This window comes from Myodes glareolus, chromosome 14, assembly GCF_982192425.1.
Source record: "Myodes glareolus chromosome 14, mMyoGla1.1, whole genome shotgun sequence".
Taxonomy (NCBI): Eukaryota; Metazoa; Chordata; class Mammalia; order Rodentia; family Cricetidae; genus Myodes; species Myodes glareolus.
In genome coordinates this window covers 40,208,348-40,227,807 of record NC_142039.1, presented here as the reverse complement: position 1 = coordinate 40,227,807, position 19,460 = coordinate 40,208,348, and the positions used below count along the sequence as shown (strand labels likewise).

Here is a 19,460-nt window from a genome sequence, read left to right as displayed (position 1 = left end):
ATCTCTCTCGCGGGTCCAGGCTGTGTGTCATCAGGAAGATTTTGTGAGAATTAAATCAGGTCTAACGTACTTTGTGAGATGAAGGTCATCTCACAAAGAGATCTTTCACACTCATTGAACAGATAAAGAAGAAAGACATTTTCTCAATTTCTCCCACTGAGCATGCCAACACTCAGGCAGAAGTCCATCCCTATGAATCAACACAAGAGGGCTAAAAGTTGCATAACCAAGTGCCAATAATTCTTGAATACTTATCATCCAAGAATAATCCACTAAAGAGAGACTTAAAAATAGAGAAAAAGCACAGTCAGTCCAATAGAAGAAAACAAAACAGAGCATCAGAAGGAGGACACTCTGAGCAGCTCTCAGCTCAGGGGGCGTTCTGTGGAGAAGCTTGGAGTTCTGGAGGTGGAGGACATGCTGGTGGTGCCTATGGAGAAGAAGTACCATGTAGCCACTGGCGCCTCCCATGGCTCCCTGAAACACAGCATCTCTCAGGACCATGAGAGGGAGAACAATCCACTTTATTTTCTGACTTTCTAGCATAACATAGCAAAAGTTGTTTTTACTCTTAAACTGTGATATATTCAGGATTCTACTTGTGACAGAATGGATGAGGTTCATACCTATTAACGCATTGAGAATCCAAAAGAATGAAAAGAATGGAAGGATGTGCCATGCAGATTTTGGTCTGAGCCTCCTCCACCCAGATGTTCTGGGACTGATGATGATGGCCTGGACCACAGTGAGGAGACTGCTGGTGCAGATGGAGACCCCACGGGCCACCCTCTGCAGGTAAATGAGGATCTTACATCCTATGTCATCTAGGAAGTTTCTCAAACCAAAAGCTGTCATTGCCTTTGGCAATCCTTTTGCAAGAAGGATTATGATGTTTGTGAAAGCCAAGTGGATGAGAATAAGGTGTATGGGTTTCTTCTCAGGGCCTCCCCACCAAGTGATCATATAATTCACTGAAACAGAAATGTTTCCCAGAATGCCAACTGCAGTCATGAAGAAGAAAATTATTTCTTTAAAAAAGTTCAAGAACATTTCTTTCTTCCTGGATAGAAAATCTTATATTCAGGATACAAAGAGTTTTTTCCATAAAACATCAGTAATGCTAGACATTTATCCGGAAAACATTTTTTATGATAGCATTTTCTGGTGTATGAGAGTCAGAGATGGACACATGTGCTGCTGTAGACTGGGGTCCTGAACTCCTCCTCTTCCCTGCGAACTCTGAGTTATGTGTGTGCTCAGACAGGGGAGATTGGTAACTGGAATAAAACTCTAAAGTTTTAAAGCAGATATGTTTGAGCTCTATACTAGCAACATTGACTTGTTTGCATGGGTATTTGGTGTGTGTGTCTGTCTGTCTGTCGGTCTGTCTGTCTATGTGTATGGATTATTATAGTTCACTCTCAGCGTGACTGAATTGTTCTGTAAATTTCTCTAACCAAATATCTTCTTTTTTCTCTGTTTTATCATATTTCCCCATTCAATACAAAGACACAGACTCCTTTCTTATTTGCATCTTAATTAGTGTAACAATTTCTAGATTTGCATTTGACTTCAAAGCTTTATAACTTCAGTTTCTACATCCTAATATTTTTTACAGTTTTTATGATGATTATTCTGTGATTTCATTCCATATAAATGCTTACTATTTATTTTTTAAAAAGTAGTTCTCAATATCAAGTTCAATTGCACAACCGTTCCAGACAAAGCCCTAAGTTAAAACTGATTCATCAAAATATAACCTGAAAATTTTCATGTAACTTTCAGGCTGCAGCCAGGGATGGTGTCTAGAAGAACCTTGTATTGCTTTCTACTAGGAGAGGAGAAAACAGAGAGCTCTGATCCTATTGAATGACTTCAGGGTATCTGTAACCCCAGTGAGTTACCTCAAGACATGTAAGGGAGCATGGGACAGCTCTGGACCACGGGATCCTGATGTGGTAAACCTAAGAACAGGATTAATAATAGATTATATTTTGTCATGAGATGAGTACAGGTTTTGAATCAATATCAACTGCACTTAGCACAGTAATTGGGGGCCACTGGTGTGAGCAGGAGTTCCACTATCTAAGAGTTCACGCTGGCATTTGCTTCTGTGGGACCTTTTGAGCAGCAATTATGTCAGCTGGTTTTGCAGCCTGCTTTTCCTCCAACCTCTTTGTCAGACAGGCCACTATTTCATACACCAGTCTGAGCTGATTCCAGAACTTGTACTCGGGTAAGATGTTATTCTTCAAGTTCTGGAGCTCCATTCTCATTTCTCAGGGATTTGTGGTGAGCTTTAGGCACCTTTTCTAGAATATGAAAAATCTGAATATTACAATGACCACATGGGTTTGTGTGTTCAGAGTACTTGCAATGTCTCTGTTCACTGCCCTCCTTTTTGTTAAACTCACAGGAGTGCTTTAATTATCTATGTATCAATGATCTTATTAGTAACCTTCATCAACCTAGCCTTGTTCAGAGATTTGCGTTCAGGTGATATCATGACTCTAGAAATGTCCATTATTGCTTTCAACTGCTCCTCTAGCAAAGAGGTAATTATTGCCTGTGTAAATGAGTTCTAGGAAGCACAATACTATCTAAGGACCTGTACAAATGAAATATGCTCCAGATATTACTAGAAAGCACATCAGCATTCACTGTCGTATTTAGAATAAAAAGTTAAGTATTTTGGCAGTGATTGTAATCTGTCAAAATCCCTATTTTCAGTTCAGTCAAGTACTGATAGAAGTTATTAACAGTTTCCTGTTTGTTTAATCTTTACTTCCGTGGGGGTTTCTATTTTCTTGTCCTCTTTTTCTTTTTCCAAGATTTATATCATGTTTGAGACCAGGCTCTGATCCTCTAATAACTGATTCCTTTCTACTGAAGTCACTGTCAGTGAAGGAAAAGGTTTCTCATCTTTCACGTTATTTGGAAAATGCTAAAGGAAATGAATTTTAAAAACATGATGGACTCGTGGATATGAATGGGTGATGTCAAAATGAGTCTAACCATCAAGAGCTTGAAGAAAGTTACATCCACCCATCCTGGTTTTCTCTAAAAGAAACAACAAGCAGGCAAACAGACAGAACTAAAAAGATTGTTGTTCTTTGCTGCTTGACGTGGGATAAACATAAGATGAGCTGTTTCAGGGTGTCCTCCTCCACAGCCTGGATCCTAAATCTCAAGATGGTAACGATAACTGTATACTGAGTGTTGTATTCTTCACCCAGCCAGGCATACAATGACTGAATTTAAGACAAGTATGTGATAAAATCCAAAGCCTTTAAGGATGGATTCAGACAAAAAAACTGTCAAACAGAGTTAGAAGGCTGTTGTAAGACTATGCCAGTATTAGAAAAATGTAAATGTTGCGAACACTAGTGACACTGTTGAAGTCACAGTGATGGAAAACTTACACCTGAAAGAAAGATTTTATTTTCTTTCATTTTATTTCATTATTTCATTCTAGTAATTTTTGGGAGTCTCCCTATGTAAACCAGGCTAGCTCTGAACAATTCTCTTGCCAAGTCTCTCTAATGCTAACATTACAGCAATGTATCATGATCTTCTCCAGGGCTTACAGACATTTGAAAATCTTATGTATTTGATTGATCCATTCAGAAAGGTAACTTAGGCTAAGGCCCAGCCAGAGCTCTGTCATGATACTCCAGTCTGAGGATGGAGAGCGATGCCTCAGCATTTCTGTTTCATCTCTGTGTCTACAGGAACTAGTCTCCTTTGATCTTTCTGCAGCCAGGGCCAGAAGGAAAGTGGAGGTCCTGAGGATCACAGTCTCTCACCTGCTCCCTGGATTAGTCAGAGAGTCTTCTGCCTCAATGAAACTCTCCATGATACAGATGAGAGAATCGAAGATCTTACCTCCAAGTACTCACCTGGACCTCTGTAGTGCAGACAGGATCTGGAGCAACTCTGGGAAAGTGACACTTGTCAGGTCATATTTGTACTGTCAGAATTTGTGGACTCTTGGCTGCCGTCAGATATTGAGACTTCAAGCTTCATGTGGTCACAGTGTCAGGGGAAGAAAGGCCTCTGCTGAGCCCTGGTCCCTGAAGTACAGTTTCCCTCTCTCCACGATTACTACATCTATTTTGCTCAGCAGTTATTTCAAGCTTAATTATGGTTTATTTTGACATGAAAAACAAGAGGGGAGAAAATGAGCAACTAACGTAAGTTTCTGTGTTCGGAGAGCCCTGCATCTTCTAACTGGTTTTCATCTTCTCAAAGTACCAAGTTGTGTCCTGGACAGAATCTACTTCTGACACATAGACCAGGTCTTTTGCTTTTCTTTCTGAAACCCTTCATCAGGCCAGAGTAGAATAAATGATGCTAAGCACTAGAGATTCTGCTTTCTGGTCAAGTCCCAAACATGGACCAGAATAATTTAGAGTCCTTTGTTTTACCTGTGTCTATTGGTAGTGAAGGAATTTTCTGTTAATGATTCTTTTATTCCTGCCCCTTAAGTACTTTAAATATTATATTGGACTTACCCCCAATACTGACTTTATTCTAAAAGTGATCTTTGCTTACAAAACATTAAAGGCAGATTTTTAACTTAGCGGTGTCCAAGAGTGGTCCTTGTGTATATTTTTCAAACTTGTTCCTAGGAAGCCCTTCCTATCCCAAATGTCATATGATGTAAATAAACGTAGGTTCAGGGCTGAGTTTAAAAACCAGAGAACTCTTACAGCTGATAAATACCTCCAGTGATGTGGCAGGGTACAAGATCAACTCAAAAGTATCAGTAGTCTTTATATACACAAAGAATAAAGAAGCAGAGAGGGAAATTAGAGAAACATCACCTTTCAGGATAGCCACAAATAACAATACTTTTATCTTGGGATAACACTAACCAAGGAAGAGAAAGATCTATTTGACAAGAACTTTAAGACTTTGAAGAAAGATATTGAAGAAGACACCAGAAAATGGAAGGGTCTCCCGGGCTCTTGGATTGGTAAGTTAAACATAGTAAAAGTGGCAATTCTACCAAAGGCAATCTATAGATTCTATGCAATCCCATCAAAATCCCAACAAAATTATTCACAGACCATGAGAAAACAATAATCAACTTTATATGGAAAAACAAAAAACCCAGGATAAGTCAAAGCAATTTTATACTATAAAGGAACTTCCATAAGCATTACCATCCCTGACATCAAACTCTATTACAGAGCCACAGTAATGAAAACAGCTTGGTACTGGCATAAAAACAGAGATGTTGACCTTAGAATAGAATTAAAGAGGATATTAATCCACAAATACCTATGAACATCTGAGTTTTGACAAAGGAGCTAAAATTATACAATGAAATAAATAAAGCTTCTTTAACAAATGGTGCTGGCATAACTGGATATCAGCCTGTAGAAGAATGAAAATAGATCCATATCTATCGCCATGCACAAAACTCAAGTCCAAATGAATTAAAAACCTCAATATAAATCTGACCAAACTGAACCTGATAGAAGAGAAAGTGGGAAGTAGCCTGCAATACATGGGCCCAGGAGACCACTTCCTACGTATAAGTCCAGTAGCACAGACAATAAGAGCAACAATGAATAAATGGGACCTCCTGAAACTGAGAAGCTTCTGTAAAGCAAAGGACACTGTCATTAACACAAACAGGCAACCCACTGAATGGGAGAAGGTCTTCACCAACCCCACATTAGACAAAGGACTGATCTCCAAAATACATAAAGAACTCAAGAAGCTAGACATTAAAATTCTAAATAACCCAATTAAAAAATGGGGTACTGAACTAAAGAGAGAATTCTCAACAGAAGAATTTCAAATGGCCAAAAGATACTGAAGGACATGTTCAACTTCCTTAGCTATCAGGGAAATGCAAATCAAAACAACTTTGAGATACCATCTTATACCTGTCAGAATAGCTAAAATCAAAAACACCAATGATAGCCTATGCTGGAGAGGATATAGACTAAGGGGAACACTCATTCATTGCTGGTGGGAATGCAAACTTCTACAACCACTTTGGAAATCAGTGTGGCTATTTCTCAGAAAATTGAGAATCAACCTACCTCAGGATCCAGCAATACCACTCTTGGGAATATACTCAAGAGATTCCCAAACTTACTACAAAAACATTTGTTCAACTATGTTCATAGCAGCATTATTTGTAATAGCCAGAAACTGGAAACTACCTAGATGCTCCTCAATGGAAGAATGGATAAAGGAAGTTTGGCACATCTACACATTAGAGTACTACTCAGTGGTAAAAAAAAACAATGACATCTTGAATTTTGCATGCAAATGAATAGAAATAGAAAACACTATCCTGAGTGAGATAAAATATATGAATATGGTATGTACTCACTCATTAGTGAATTCTAGCCATAAACAAAGGACACTGAGCCTATACTTTGTGATTCTAGAGAACCTAAGTAATAAGGTGAACCCAAAGAAAAACATATAAATTCTCCTGGAAATTGGAAGCAGACAAGATCACCAGGCACAAGTTGGGAGCAGGGGGATGGAGGTGGGGTGAGGGGAAGGGGAGAGGGGGAGAGAGAAGGGAGAAGGGGAGGGTTGGGGAGAGCTTTGGGGAGTGGGATGGTTGAGATGGAGGAAGGACAGATATGGGAGCATGGAAGAATATATCTTAATTAAGGGAGGCATTGTGGGGTTGGCAAGAGGCTGGACTCTAGAGGGGTACCCAGATGCCCACAGGGATGTCCCCAGCTAGGACTCTGGGCACTGGAGGAGAGGGTGCCTGAACTGGCCTTGTCTTGTAGTCAGACTGATGACTATCTTGGACTGAGCACTGGGCTGAGCTCCCAAGGTCCAGCTGAAGAGCAGAAGGAGGGAGAATATGAGCAAGGAAGTCAGGACCGCAAGGGGTTGATCCACCCACTGAGACAGTATGACTGATCTAATGGGAGCTCACCAAAGCCTGCTGGACTGGGACTGAACGAGCATGTGATCAAACTTGACTCTCTGAATGTTGCTGACAACTGGGGCAGACTGAGAAGCCCATGATAATGGCACTGGGGTTTGTCTCTGTTGCATGTATGGCTTTTTGGGATCCTAGTCTATTTGGATGCATATCTTCCTAAGCCTGGATGGAGGGGGGGAGGGCCCTGGGCTTCCCACAGGGCAGGACGCCATGTCAGCTAAGGGCAGGTCATACCTAACCACCATCTTTGCTAAGTGTGTTCATATGACTTCTGCCTTGCCCTCCTGGCTTGTAGGGACCCCACCCACCTGCCTGCTCCATGTGCAAGGGACCTGTTCCCTTTCACCTGCTAGGAATCTGCATCTTGGATTCTGCACTTTCTTTCTTTTCTCTCTCTCTCTCTTTAAATGTCCTGTCAGTTTGCTGCCTTGTATGAGTCAGAAATGGAAAAGCCAGCTTCCTCTCCCTCACTACTCACATGATTTTAAGCTAACTTTAACTCTGTATGTGTGTGTATGTGTATACACCTTAAATTCAACTGCGTGTATATGCACATGTGCTTACTACTTAAAAAAAATGTTTGAACAGTCCTAATAATGAACTTTGTTCTTTGCATCTCCTTCTAGACATAAAACCAAATCTCAAATATTTTAAATTGGTATGTGCTTTTAAATGATGATAAAAATATAGTTAGATCTCTTACAACATAATGTGTATGTGATTCAACCCTGCTTTAAGATGTGTTCTACATTATAAAGATCCATTTCAGATTAACAAAAGCTAACCCTGAGATTTCCTGTAAGCTATTCTCCACTATTGTCAGTTTTTACTGCTACGTTTCTACTGTAAAAAAATTTTTTACCTTTTTGTCCTTTGCAAGTATAAATCTGTCCTGCTAAGTTAAAGCAGGTTACAGTCAAGCTGGAGGACTCTGGGTAAAGCATTCTTCCACAACCTCTCAGCTTGGATCCAGCTCTTCAGGCGAATCCTGCGCTAATGTCATTATAGTCATATTTCATATATATCCAAATATATAGCCAATAGACTGCACTCAAATGATCAGAGATCTATATAATATGGCATTTAAATGTTTAATTAGAAAGGCTTTTTGTAATAGAGAGACAAGGTGACTCTCCTACTTCTTCCAAAGAAGACAGATGGACAGAAAAGAACTTCCACCCATAACTCGCTTCATCAAGTGAAAGCCCTAGCCATTGAGCATACTGCCTTTCACCTCAACTGCTGCAAACCTCTTCAGATGTGGACGATGGGACAGTGCTCTAGAGTGCCTCATATTCCTCAGGGCAAGGCAGGCTGGTCGACCTACAAACTTCTAATCCACAGAATCTTCTAAAGCTTGTGAGGCCCTGTATTGCCAGTCAAAAGATGAATGCTTCCCTAAGACCTACCTTCAATAACCATGGAGGACCTGGGGTGGTTGTCTAGATAGCCAATCAAGTAAGTCTCAGTCAGCCTTCATTGCCAGTCACATTCAGGGTGTCCGTTTTGATCACATGCTCCATCACTCCCAGTTCAGCTGGCCTTGGTGAGCTCCCATTAGATCAGTCCTGCTGTCTCAGTGGGTTGATGCACCCCTCGTGATCCTGATTTTCTTCATGTTCTCCCTCCTTCTGCTCTTCATTTGGACCTTGGGAGCTAAGTATAGTGCTCCAATGTGGGTCTCTGACTCTATCTCCATCCACCACCAGATGAAGGTTCTATGGTGATATGCAAAATGTTCATCAGTGTGGCTATGGCACAAGGCCAGTTCAGGCACCCTCTCCTCTGCTGCCCAAGGAACAATCTGGGGACCTCTCCTTGGACCTGGGAACCCCTCTAGAGAGAACTCCATAGCAAACCCTAAAATGGCTCCCTTAATTAAGATATTTACTTCCCTGCTCCCATATCCACCCTTACTCCATCCCACCCATCCCATTCCCCCAAGCTTTCCCCAATCCTCCCCTTCTCCCCTCTCTCTACCCATCTCCCCTTATCCATCCCCAACCCCCGTGCACCCAAGTTTTGCCTGAAAATCTTGTCTACTTCCAATCTCCAGGAGGATAACTATATGATTTTCTTTAGGTTCACTTTCTTATTTAGCTTCTCTAGAATTATAGGCTCGAAGTCCTTAAATTATGGCTAGAATCCATTTATGAGTGAGTACCTACCATATTCCTCTTTTTGTGTCTGGGATACCTCACTCAGTAAAGTGTTTTCTATTTCCATCGATTTGCATGCAAAATTCAAGATGTCATTGTTTTTTACTTCTGAGTAAAACTCTAATGTGTATATGTTCCACACCTTTTTTAACCATTCTTCTATTGAGGGGCACCTAGGTTGTTTCCAGGTTCTGGCTATTACAAATAGTGCTGCTATGAACATAGTTGAACAAATGCTTTTGTAGTATGCTAGGGCATCTCTTGGGTATATTCCCAAGAGTGGAATTGGTGGGTCCTGAGAGAGGTTGACTCCCAGTTTCCTGAGAAACCACCACACTGATTTCCACAGTGGCTGCACAAGTTTGCACTCCCACCAACAATGGATGAGTGTTCCCCTCATTCCACATCCTCTCCAGCATAGGCTATCATTGGTGTTTTTGAGTTTAGCTATTCTGACAGGTGTAAGATGGTATCTCAAAGTTGTTTTGATTTGCATTTCCCTGATCGCTAAGGAGGTTGAGCATGATCTTAAGTGTCTTTTGGCCCTTCAAACTTCTTCTGTTGAGAATTTCAGAGGATAACAGTAAATGGAAAAATCTCCCATGCTCTTGGATTGGGAGGATCAACATAGTAAAAATGGCAATTTTACCAAAAGCAGTCTATAGATTCAATGCAATCCCCATCAAAATCCCAGCAAAATACTTCACAGACCTTGAGAGAACAATAATCAAGTTTATATGGCAAAATAAAAAACCCAGGATAGCCAAAACAATCCTATACAATAAAATTGCTTCCAGAGGCATTACCATCCCTGTCTTCAAACTCTATTACAGAGCTACAGTAATGAAAACTGCTTGGTATTGGCACAAAAACAGTGATGTTGACCAATGGAATCGAACCAAAGACCCAGATCTTAATCCACAAACCTATGAACACCTGATTTTCGACAAAGGAGCTAAAACTATAGAATGGAAGAAAGAAAGCATCTTTAACAAATGGTGCTGGCATAACTGAATGTCAACCTGTAGAAGAATGAAAATAGGTCCTTATCGATCACCATGCACAAAACTCAAATACAAATGGATTAAAGACCTCAACATTAATCTGACCACATTGAACCTGATAGAAGAGAAAGTGGACTGTAGTCTACAAGACATGGGCACAGGAAACCACTTCCTATGTATAACTCCAGTAGCACAGACAATAAGAACAACAATGAATAAGTGGGACCTCCTGAAACTGAGAAGCTTCTGTAAAGCAAAGGACACTGTCATTAAGACCAAAGACAACCTACTGATTGGGAGAAGATCTTCACCAACCCCTCATCAGACAAAGGTCTGATCTCCAAAATATACAAAGAACTCAAGAAACTAGACACTAAAACTCTAATTAGCCCAATTAAAAATGGGACACTGAACTGAACAGAGAATTCTCCTGAATGTTATGGTGATGTCATAGTGATGGGAAAAGAACAGGTGCTTTTTTGGGTGCTTAATGCAAAGCTTAAGATGCAAGGATCTGAGGATGGTTGAGGGTTTAAGAAAGTGTTCTAAAGTGTGTAATGCAAGTTATGAAGTTATGAGGATCGAAAGCTTAAGTGATTGAAAAAGACAAGTGATCTGAGATGTTTTAAAGAATAAAACCTGTTCCATATTTCTCTGTTTCATTATGCTACTGTTATATTAGGAAATGTTAATGTGCCTAAAACTCACGTTTTCACAAACTCAAAGAATCTTGTAAGTTCCACGGAGCCAGCTTGGACGATTGACGTCAAACAGGCCAGAGGCATCCCTCCCTCACTGAATTACCTGGCCCTAACAGCCTACAACTCCCCACCTTTTCCTGGTCCTCACACCATCCCCTTCAATCAACAGGACCTAAAGATTTTTTTTTCCTAAACTTGTCGTCTGCTCTGCCAACACCTTACCAGGTCCAAGAGACACCGGACAGTTCCACAGAGCCTGGAGAGCAGAGAAACAACAAGATACCCTAGGATGTGGCCAGCACCCCAGCTTTCTCAGGTCCCCCAAGATTTCAACACCCACAAATCAGCAGGAAGCAGTCTTGAGAACCTGGTGCCCCTATCCCTGTCCCACCTTATAACATGGAAAAGATAGAAATGTTGGGATTCAGGCATTATGCTGCCTTGCCCTGTCATCTGGCAGGATGTAACCAGGCAGTACCCAGGCCAGCCCAGGGTCCTAGTCTGTACACAGGTACAAAAGGTCCTTTTAAGAGACAAGCTCTACCTCTCCCTTCCCCTTCTCTTTCTTCAACTCTCTTTTCAATAAACTCCACACTCAAACTCTGTCTCTATGGTATATTTGTCACCTGCTGCAGTTTGGACCCACCCACCAGCCACTAAGATCTCTCTTGTGTGGTCCTCACCCTCCATGGGACCCTTAGGTCCCAAATCATGCTGAAATCCTAAAAATGACAACATATAATTCTAGTTCCCTGGGACCCAGTGTCCTCTTCTGGTCTGTGTGGGCACCTATACAAATGTGGCATCCACTCACACAGATACATACATAAAAATAAATCATTGTATTATAAAAACAAGCTATTTAATAATCCGTAACACAATACAATACACATCATTTATTTAAATGTTTTGTATGTACAGTGCAACCAAGCAAAATATAAAAACTTACACATCACTGTAAAGTAGAGCCATGATGCACCCAAAATGTTACAGGGGTTTAGTAATATATGACAGAGCAGTTTTTTAACAAAAGACATAAACCGACCACTAGTGATTCTACAATTTCATGTTTCATGATTATATCAATTAGAATTTTTCAGAATGGGTCTATCAGAGTCTTAGAATCATGACAATATCTTATCATGTGTACCCAATTTAAGAAATCAAGCAGTGAATCCTTTATTTAAATGAAAGTAGAATCGGATCCTTTTTCCAGCTCTTTGGTGACCAACAGCTGGAGAGTGTTGTAGGAAACAACCAGGGCATTGACAAAGGACAGCTGCTACCTAGCCTCAACTACTTCAATCTCACTACTTATTAGTCTTGCAAAAAGGCAAACCCATATTTTTTAATTACTATAGAAACTATAGATGGATATAAAATGAAACTTTACTGTGTATTCCTTATCCGGTTTATCCCATATCTACAATCTTCATTCTTGCAGAGAACCTTCATGAATATAACACCAAAGAAATATTTCAGCAATTTGCCCTCTATGACTGGGGCATTAGGATTCTAGGAAGTAGACGTAGTTCACGTCATTTTTTTCACAATTCTGTAAAACATTTTCTACACATGGAAACTTTGAAGAATCCCAAATAGCATCATATTACTAACATTTAGCAAGCAGAGTATCAGGTATAAGATATGGAATTTCTTGGAATAATTTGATTAAACCACTATGAAATTGATAAAAATTTACCAAATTCATTGTGTTCTTCCAGTCATGGTGACAGTAAAACCAGTTTTACTTAATATAATTAAGAATATGTTCTTTGTGCTGGAGACATGACTCAGTAGTAGAGAGCACTAGCTTGTCTTCCAGAGGACCAAGGATCAAATTTTAGCAACCACACTTTGGTTCAGAGCAACCTCTCTAACTCCAGTCATAGGCATTTGATAATCTCTTCTACCCATTACAGGCACCAGGCATGGATGTGCTACAAGGACAAAATGCAGTTAATCTACATGCAATTCAAATGTAGAAAAGTTTTTTTTAAATCCTCCAAAAGAGAAGAAAAGTGGAGAATAAGGTTTCATTTATTACTGTAATTCACTAAAATCTCTCTCTCTCTCAGCTCAAGACCAGGAAGATTGTCTGAGAATAAGCACATACCTGACTTGATTTGTGACGTTTTTGTCTTTCCCACAATATTATGGAACTGAGAGTTCTTCACACTAGTTGAATAGAAAAATTAGAGATATGTTTTCCCAATTTCTCCAACTGAGCATGCCAACACTCAGTCAGAAGTTCGTCCCTGTGAATCAACACAATGGGGCTGAAAATTGCATAACCAAGGACCAGAAATTTTTGAATATTTATCATCAAGGAATTGTTCACTAAAGAGAGACTTAAAAATAGAGAAAAAGCACAGTCAGCCCAATAGAAGAAAACAAAACAGAGCATCAGAAGGAGGACACTCTGAGCCGCTCTCAGCTCAGGGGGAGTTCTGTAGAGAAGCTTGGAGTTCTGGAGGTGGAGGACATGCTGGTGGTGCTTGTGGAGAAGAAGTACCATGTAGCCACTGGCTGCTCCCATGGCTCCCTGAAACACAGCATCTCTCAGGACCATGAGAGGGAGAACAATCCATTTTGTTTTCTGACTTTCTAGCATAAAATAACAATAGTTGTCTTCACTCTTAAACTGTGATATATTCAGGCTTATACTTGTGGCAGAATGGATTAGGTTCATACTTACTAAAGCATTGAGTATCCAAAATAATGAAAAGAATAGGAGGATGTGCCATGCAGATTTTGGTCTGAGCCTCCTCCACCCAGATGCTCTGGGACTGATGATGATGGCCTGGACCACAGTGAGGAGACTGCTGGTGCAGATGGAGACCCCACGGGCCACCCTCTGTAGGTAAATGAGGATCTTACATTCTATGTCATCTAGGAAGTTTCTCAAACCAAAAGCTACCATTGTGTTTGGCAATCCTTTTGTAAAAAGAATAAGGAAGTTTGCAAAGGTCAAGTGGATGAGAATAAGGTGTATGGGTTTCTTCTCTGGGCCTCCCCACCAAGTGATCATATAATTCACTGAAACAGAAATGTTTCCCAGCATGCCAACTGCAGTCATAAAGAAGAAAATTATTTCTTTAATATATTTCAAGAGCATTTCTTTCTTCCTGGATAGAAAGAGGTTTTATAAAAGCATCAGTAACTCTAGACATTTATCTGAAAAACATTTCACATAATAGCATTTTCTGGTATACGAGAGTCAGTGATGGACACATGTGCTGCAGTAGACTGGGTCCCCGAACTCCTCCTCTTCTTCCCTGTGGACCCTGAGTTATGTGTGTGCTCTGACAGGTGAGTTTGGTAACTGGAAAAAAAAACCTAAAGGTTTAAAGGAGTTATGTTTGAGCTCTGTAAAGGCAAAATCGACTTGTTCAAGTGTGCATTTGGTGTCTGTCTACTGTCTGTCTAAATGTACAGATTATCCAAGTTAATACTCAGCAGGACTGAATTGAACTGTAAATTTCTCCAATCTAATTTTTACTTTTTTCCTCTATTTCATCATATTTCTCTACCCAGTTTCCAAAGACACAGGCTCCTTTTCTATTTACACCTTAATTAATGTAACAATTTCTGGATTTGCATTTGAGTTCAAAGCTTTATAACTTCAATTTCTACATCGTAATATTTTGAAAGTTTTTATGTTGATCATTCTGTAATTTCACTCTATGTAAATGTTTATTAGTTATTTTTTTAAAAAGTAGTTCTCAATGTCAAGTCCGATTGCGCAGCCTTTTTAGATAAAGCCCTACAGATAAAGCTGAATCATCAAAATATAACCTGAAATTTTTCATGTAACTTCCAGGCTGCAGTTGGGATGGTGTCTAGAAGAACCTTGTGTTGCTTTCTACTAGAAGAGGAGAAAGCAGAGAGCTCTGATCCTATTGAATGACTTCGGGGCATCTGTAACCCCAGTGAGTTACCTCACGACATGTAAGGGAGCATGGGACAGCTCTGGACCAGGGGATCCTGATGAGGTAAACCTAAGAACAGGATTAATGGGGTGTTATATACTGCCAAAAGTTATAAGTCCTCAATGTCAGCTGCACATAGCACAGTAAGTGGGGGCAACTGGTGTGAGCAGGGGTTCCACTATCTCAGAGTTCACGCTGGCATTTGCTTCTGTGGGGCCATATGAGCAGCTATTATGTCAGCTGACTTTGCAGCCTGCTTTTCCTCCAACCTCTTTGTCAGGCAGACTGGTTTTTTTATACAGCAGTCTGAGCTGATTCTAGAACTTGGACTTGGGAGAGAGAGAGAGAGAGGGAGAGAGAGAGAGAGAGAGATTCTTCAAGTTTTTGAGCTCCATTCTCATTTCTCAGGGATTTGTGGAAAGCATTGGGCATCTTTTCTAGGATATGAGGAATCCGAATATTACAGTGGCTGCATGGGTCTGTGTGTTCTGAGAACTTGCAATGCCTCTGTTCGTTCCTGTTAAACTCACAGGATTGCTTTAAATGTCTATGTCTTCATCAACATAGCCTTGTCTGAGGTTTGTGTCCAGGTGGCCTCATGACTCTAAAAATGTCAGTTACTACTGCTCCTCTAGCAAAGTGGCAATTATTGTCTGTATTTATGAGTCCTAGAAATCACAATACCATCTAAATATTTGTGCAAAAGAAACATGCTCCAGATATAAATAGAAAGTGCATCAGCATTCACTGACATATTTAGAATAAAAATATTAAGTGTTCTGTTGTTGATTGGAACCTGTAAAAATCCCAAGTACTAATAAAAAAATTAATAATTTTCTGTTTCTTTAATCCTTGCTTTCACGAGAATTCCTGTTTTTCTTGTCCTCTCTTCCCTTTTCCAAGCTTCAAGTCATATTTGAGACCAGGCTCTGATCCTCTAATAACTGATTCCTTTCTACTGAAGTCACTGTTAGTGGAGGAAGAGGTGTCTCATCTTCCACATTATTTGAGAAATGCTAAAAAGAACTAATTTGAAAGACAGGATGGACTTGTGTTTAGATGGATGGGTGATGCCAAGATGAGTCTAGATCCCAAGAGCCTGCGGCAGGTTACATCCACCCATCCTGGTTTTCTCTAAAAGAAACAAGAGGCAGATAAGCAGACAAAACTAAAAACACTTTTGGTCTTTGCTGCTTAGCATGGGATAAACTTAAGAAGAGCTGTTTCAGGCTGTCCTCCTCCACAGCCTGGGTCCTAAATAGTGCAGTTCTCAAGATGGTGATGATAACTGTTACACTGAGTGTTGTATTCTTCACTAGTCAGGCATACAATGACTGAATTTGATACAAGTATTATAATAGTATGTAATAAAATTCAGAGCTTTTAAGGATGGATACAGACAGAAAACTGTCAAACAGAGTTAGAAGGCTATTGCACAACTATGCCAATATTAGAAGAGTGAAAATGCATCCAAAGAGAAAAGTGTAAATGTTACACACACTAGTGACACTGGTGATGTCACAGTGCTGGCAAACTTTTACCTGAAGGAAAGATTTTATTTTCTTTCATTTATCTAGTAATTTTTGAGGGAGAGTCACGCCCTGTAAACCAGGATAGCCCTGAACAATTCCCTTGGCAAGTCTCTCTAGTGCTGACATTACAGGAGCAATCTTCTCCAGGGTTTACAGACATCTGAAAATCTTATGTTTCTTATTGATCCTTTTAGAAAGGTAACTTAGGCTAAGGCTCAGCCACAGCTCTGTCATGATACTCCAGCCTGAGGATGGATAGTGATGTCTCAGAATTTCTATCCCATTTCAATATCTCCAGGAACTAGTCTCCTTTGATCTTTCTGGTGCCAAGGCCACAAGGAAAGTAAAATTTTCAGGATCACAGAGCCTGGCACCTCCTCCCCGGATTAGTCAGAGAGTCTTCTGCTTTTCTGAAACTCCCCATGGCACAGCTGAGGAAATCACAAATCTTACCTCCATGAACTCACCTGAACCTCTGTGGTGCAGACAGGATCTGGAGCAGCTCTGGGAAGGTGACACATGTCAGGTTATATTTGTACTGTCAGGATTTGTGGGCTCTTGGTTGACATCAGATGTTGCAGACTTCAAGTTTCATGTGGTCACAGTGTCAGGGGAAGGAAGGCCTCTGCTGAGCCCCAGTCCCTGAAGTACAGCTTCCCTCTCTCTCCACAATTACTACATCTCTTCTGCTCAGAAGTTATTTCTATCTTAATTAGGGTTTAATTATGAGAAGAAGGATATGAAGTGAGAAAATGAACAACTAAGTTTCTGTGTACGGAGCTCCCGGCATCTCCTGATTGTTTTCCATCTTCCCAAAGTGCCAACTATGGCCTGGCAGAAGACCAACTTCTGACACACAGATCAAGTCTCTTTTTCTCCTTTCTAAATCCCTCCTTAAACAAGAGTAGAATAAATGATTCTCAGCACCAGAGATTCTGTTTATTGAGTTAAGTTCCATACATGGATGAGGACAAGTTCAGAGTCCCTTGTTCTACCTGTGACCATCAGTAGTTAAGGTGTTTGCTGTAACTGATAGTTTCATTCCTGTCCATGAAATATATGAGACTTGAAATATTGTTTGCCTCCCCAACATTGGCCTGATTCTAAAAGCAATGTTTGTACAATATAAAGCTTCAAGGATACTTCCAAAATTTATGTGTGTACAAGAGTGGTCCTTTTATGTACTTTTTATGTAGTTCCTAAGAGTCTTTCCGAAATCAAATACAACCTGATGTAAATAAATGTGGGTGTAGGACTGATATTAGAAATGATGTCATCATTTTGTTTCTGAAGAGAAAGCTCCACTGGGTTTTCTTGGGAGATGAGTTCGAGGTCACTTGGTCTCTCCTTGTGCCCTGTGTAATGGTGTCTCCAACACGTGGGGGAAGCCGACATATACTAGAAATAAGAAACGTTTCTGCTGTCAATGAAATGACAGCTTTTGGGGAAACCAGGATTTCTATCCTCTCTATTGAGAGGAGAAAATATAGATGCAGGGAAACTAAGTTGTACATTACATATATCATGACAGATAAAAATTGAAAAATAGAATAATCATCTCTGGTCCAGCAAGGAACCCTTTGTTGTCTTTGTTATTGCATTTAGGAAATTTCTAAATACTTTATTTTTAAGTTTAGAGAAAAATAAAGCAGTTTAGAGCTTGTAGTACTTTAACCGATTTGTTCAATAAAAGACAGAAAAATGACAGAGAGTCCTTCATGTGGCTTCCATCCGGGATGAGTTCTGTAGAGAAAATTAGAGATATGTAGATGGAGGACATGCTGGTGGTATTCTTGAAACAGAAATTGTCCCGCGCTACCGTCTCACCAGCAAGAACAACGCGGGGCACTTAGGATTCTTCTGCAGTAAAGCTTTAATGCCCCTTGGGAGAGCGAGCATCAGCCAACATGGCGGAGACCCAGAATGAGGGGAACCCAGCCCTTATAAAGGAAACAGTCCTCGCTTCTGATGTGTCACTCTTGGATTGGTCCGCTGCCCATTAACCCAGATGATGCCTCGGGAGTAGGCAGGGACGCAGTAGTAGAGAGTTAACAAGCACATGCGCTGAGATTAAAGGCGTGTGCTACATCACCTTGAACTCACAGAGATCTGCCTGTCTCTGCTTCCCAGGCATTGGGACCAAAGGCGTGTACTACCACGCCTTGAGGTCACAGAGGTCAATCTGCCTCTGTCTCCCAGGCATTGGGACTAAAGGCGTGTACCGCCACACCTTGGGGTCACAGAGGTCAATCTCTACCTTTGTTCCTTGAAGCAATGGAGAATGTGGTCGCGGTCCTCCACAAGAAATACTATGTATCCAATGGGTCGTCATGATGCCCTTCAACAGGGTATCTCTTAGAATTATTATAATGAAAAAATCATGCAGCTTTCTGATAGAAAGAAAATAACAATCATTAACACTTTTATTAGTCTCTGATATATTCAGACTACTAGTGTATTTTCTTTTACATTTAAGGCCCTATCTTACTGAATCCATATATTCTAGATAGAGACTATCATCAACTTTCTTTTCTTTTGAGCCTTATTTTTTGTTTTTTACTTACTCAAATGTTTGTAATTTCTGCATCAGCAGACAGAGAGTGGTCAACAAAGAAAAAAATCAATGTGCTAGAGAATAAGTCTATAGTCATGGTGTTTGTCTGGTTTTGTTGCAATAAACACATGAGGCAAGCTATCTCTATAAAGACAAATTTCTTTAGCTTATATTTCAAGGACATGGTTATCACCATTGTCTCTATATGGACTTAAAGAAGTACATTTGTCCGGATGGCATGAAGCTCATGAACACTGTGAATTGAAAAGGAGATTTTTGAATAGAAGTCATCCAGAAAGCATTAGAGACTCCAGGCTGACCCACAAAAGTTTCCACAAAATAAGGAATAGAGTTCTTTGTCAACTATCTGCATGATTGCATTTACCATGACTGCCTCTTATAAACCAGAAATTGTTTACAATATAAAGGCTTGGTTGTAGTGGGGATGTGGGTGAGCCAGCCCTGAAATTGTGATCTTGGAACAGCTGTATCCATTTCCCATCCTACAACCAACCCTATAGCTGCCCAGACCAGACCCAGGCTTATGATTTGCCTTCCCCAGTATCCACCCATCTATGGCCTGCTGCAGCACGTGAAGGAACCTGGCATGCAGACCCAGAGCTGCGGGATCTCCATGACACAGG

General features: G+C 40.4%; 1 protein-coding gene and 1 pseudogene across 1 annotated transcript; both read right to left on the bottom strand.

Annotated features, from left to right (window-relative positions):
• Positions 1-211: 211 nt before the first annotated feature.
• On the bottom strand, positions 212-1,056 carry LOC125396284 (vomeronasal type-1 receptor 4-like; annotated as a pseudogene).
• Positions 1,057-12,971: 11,915 nt separating this feature from the next.
• On the bottom strand, positions 12,972-14,034 carry LOC146891965 (vomeronasal type-1 receptor 4-like). Its single transcript, XM_085698866.2, has one exon. The coding sequence runs from the start codon at positions 13,914-13,916 to the stop codon at positions 12,972-12,974; it is 945 nt and encodes a 314-aa protein (XP_085554992.2). The 5' UTR covers positions 13,917-14,034.
• Positions 14,035-19,460: the final 5,426 nt, after the last annotated feature.

Bases quoted from the DNA above. Each gene is read 5' to 3' on its own strand.
- LOC146891965 (XM_085698866.2), bottom strand. From the start codon at position 13,916: ATGCTCTTGAAATATATTAAAGAAATAATTTTCTTCTTTATGACTGCA.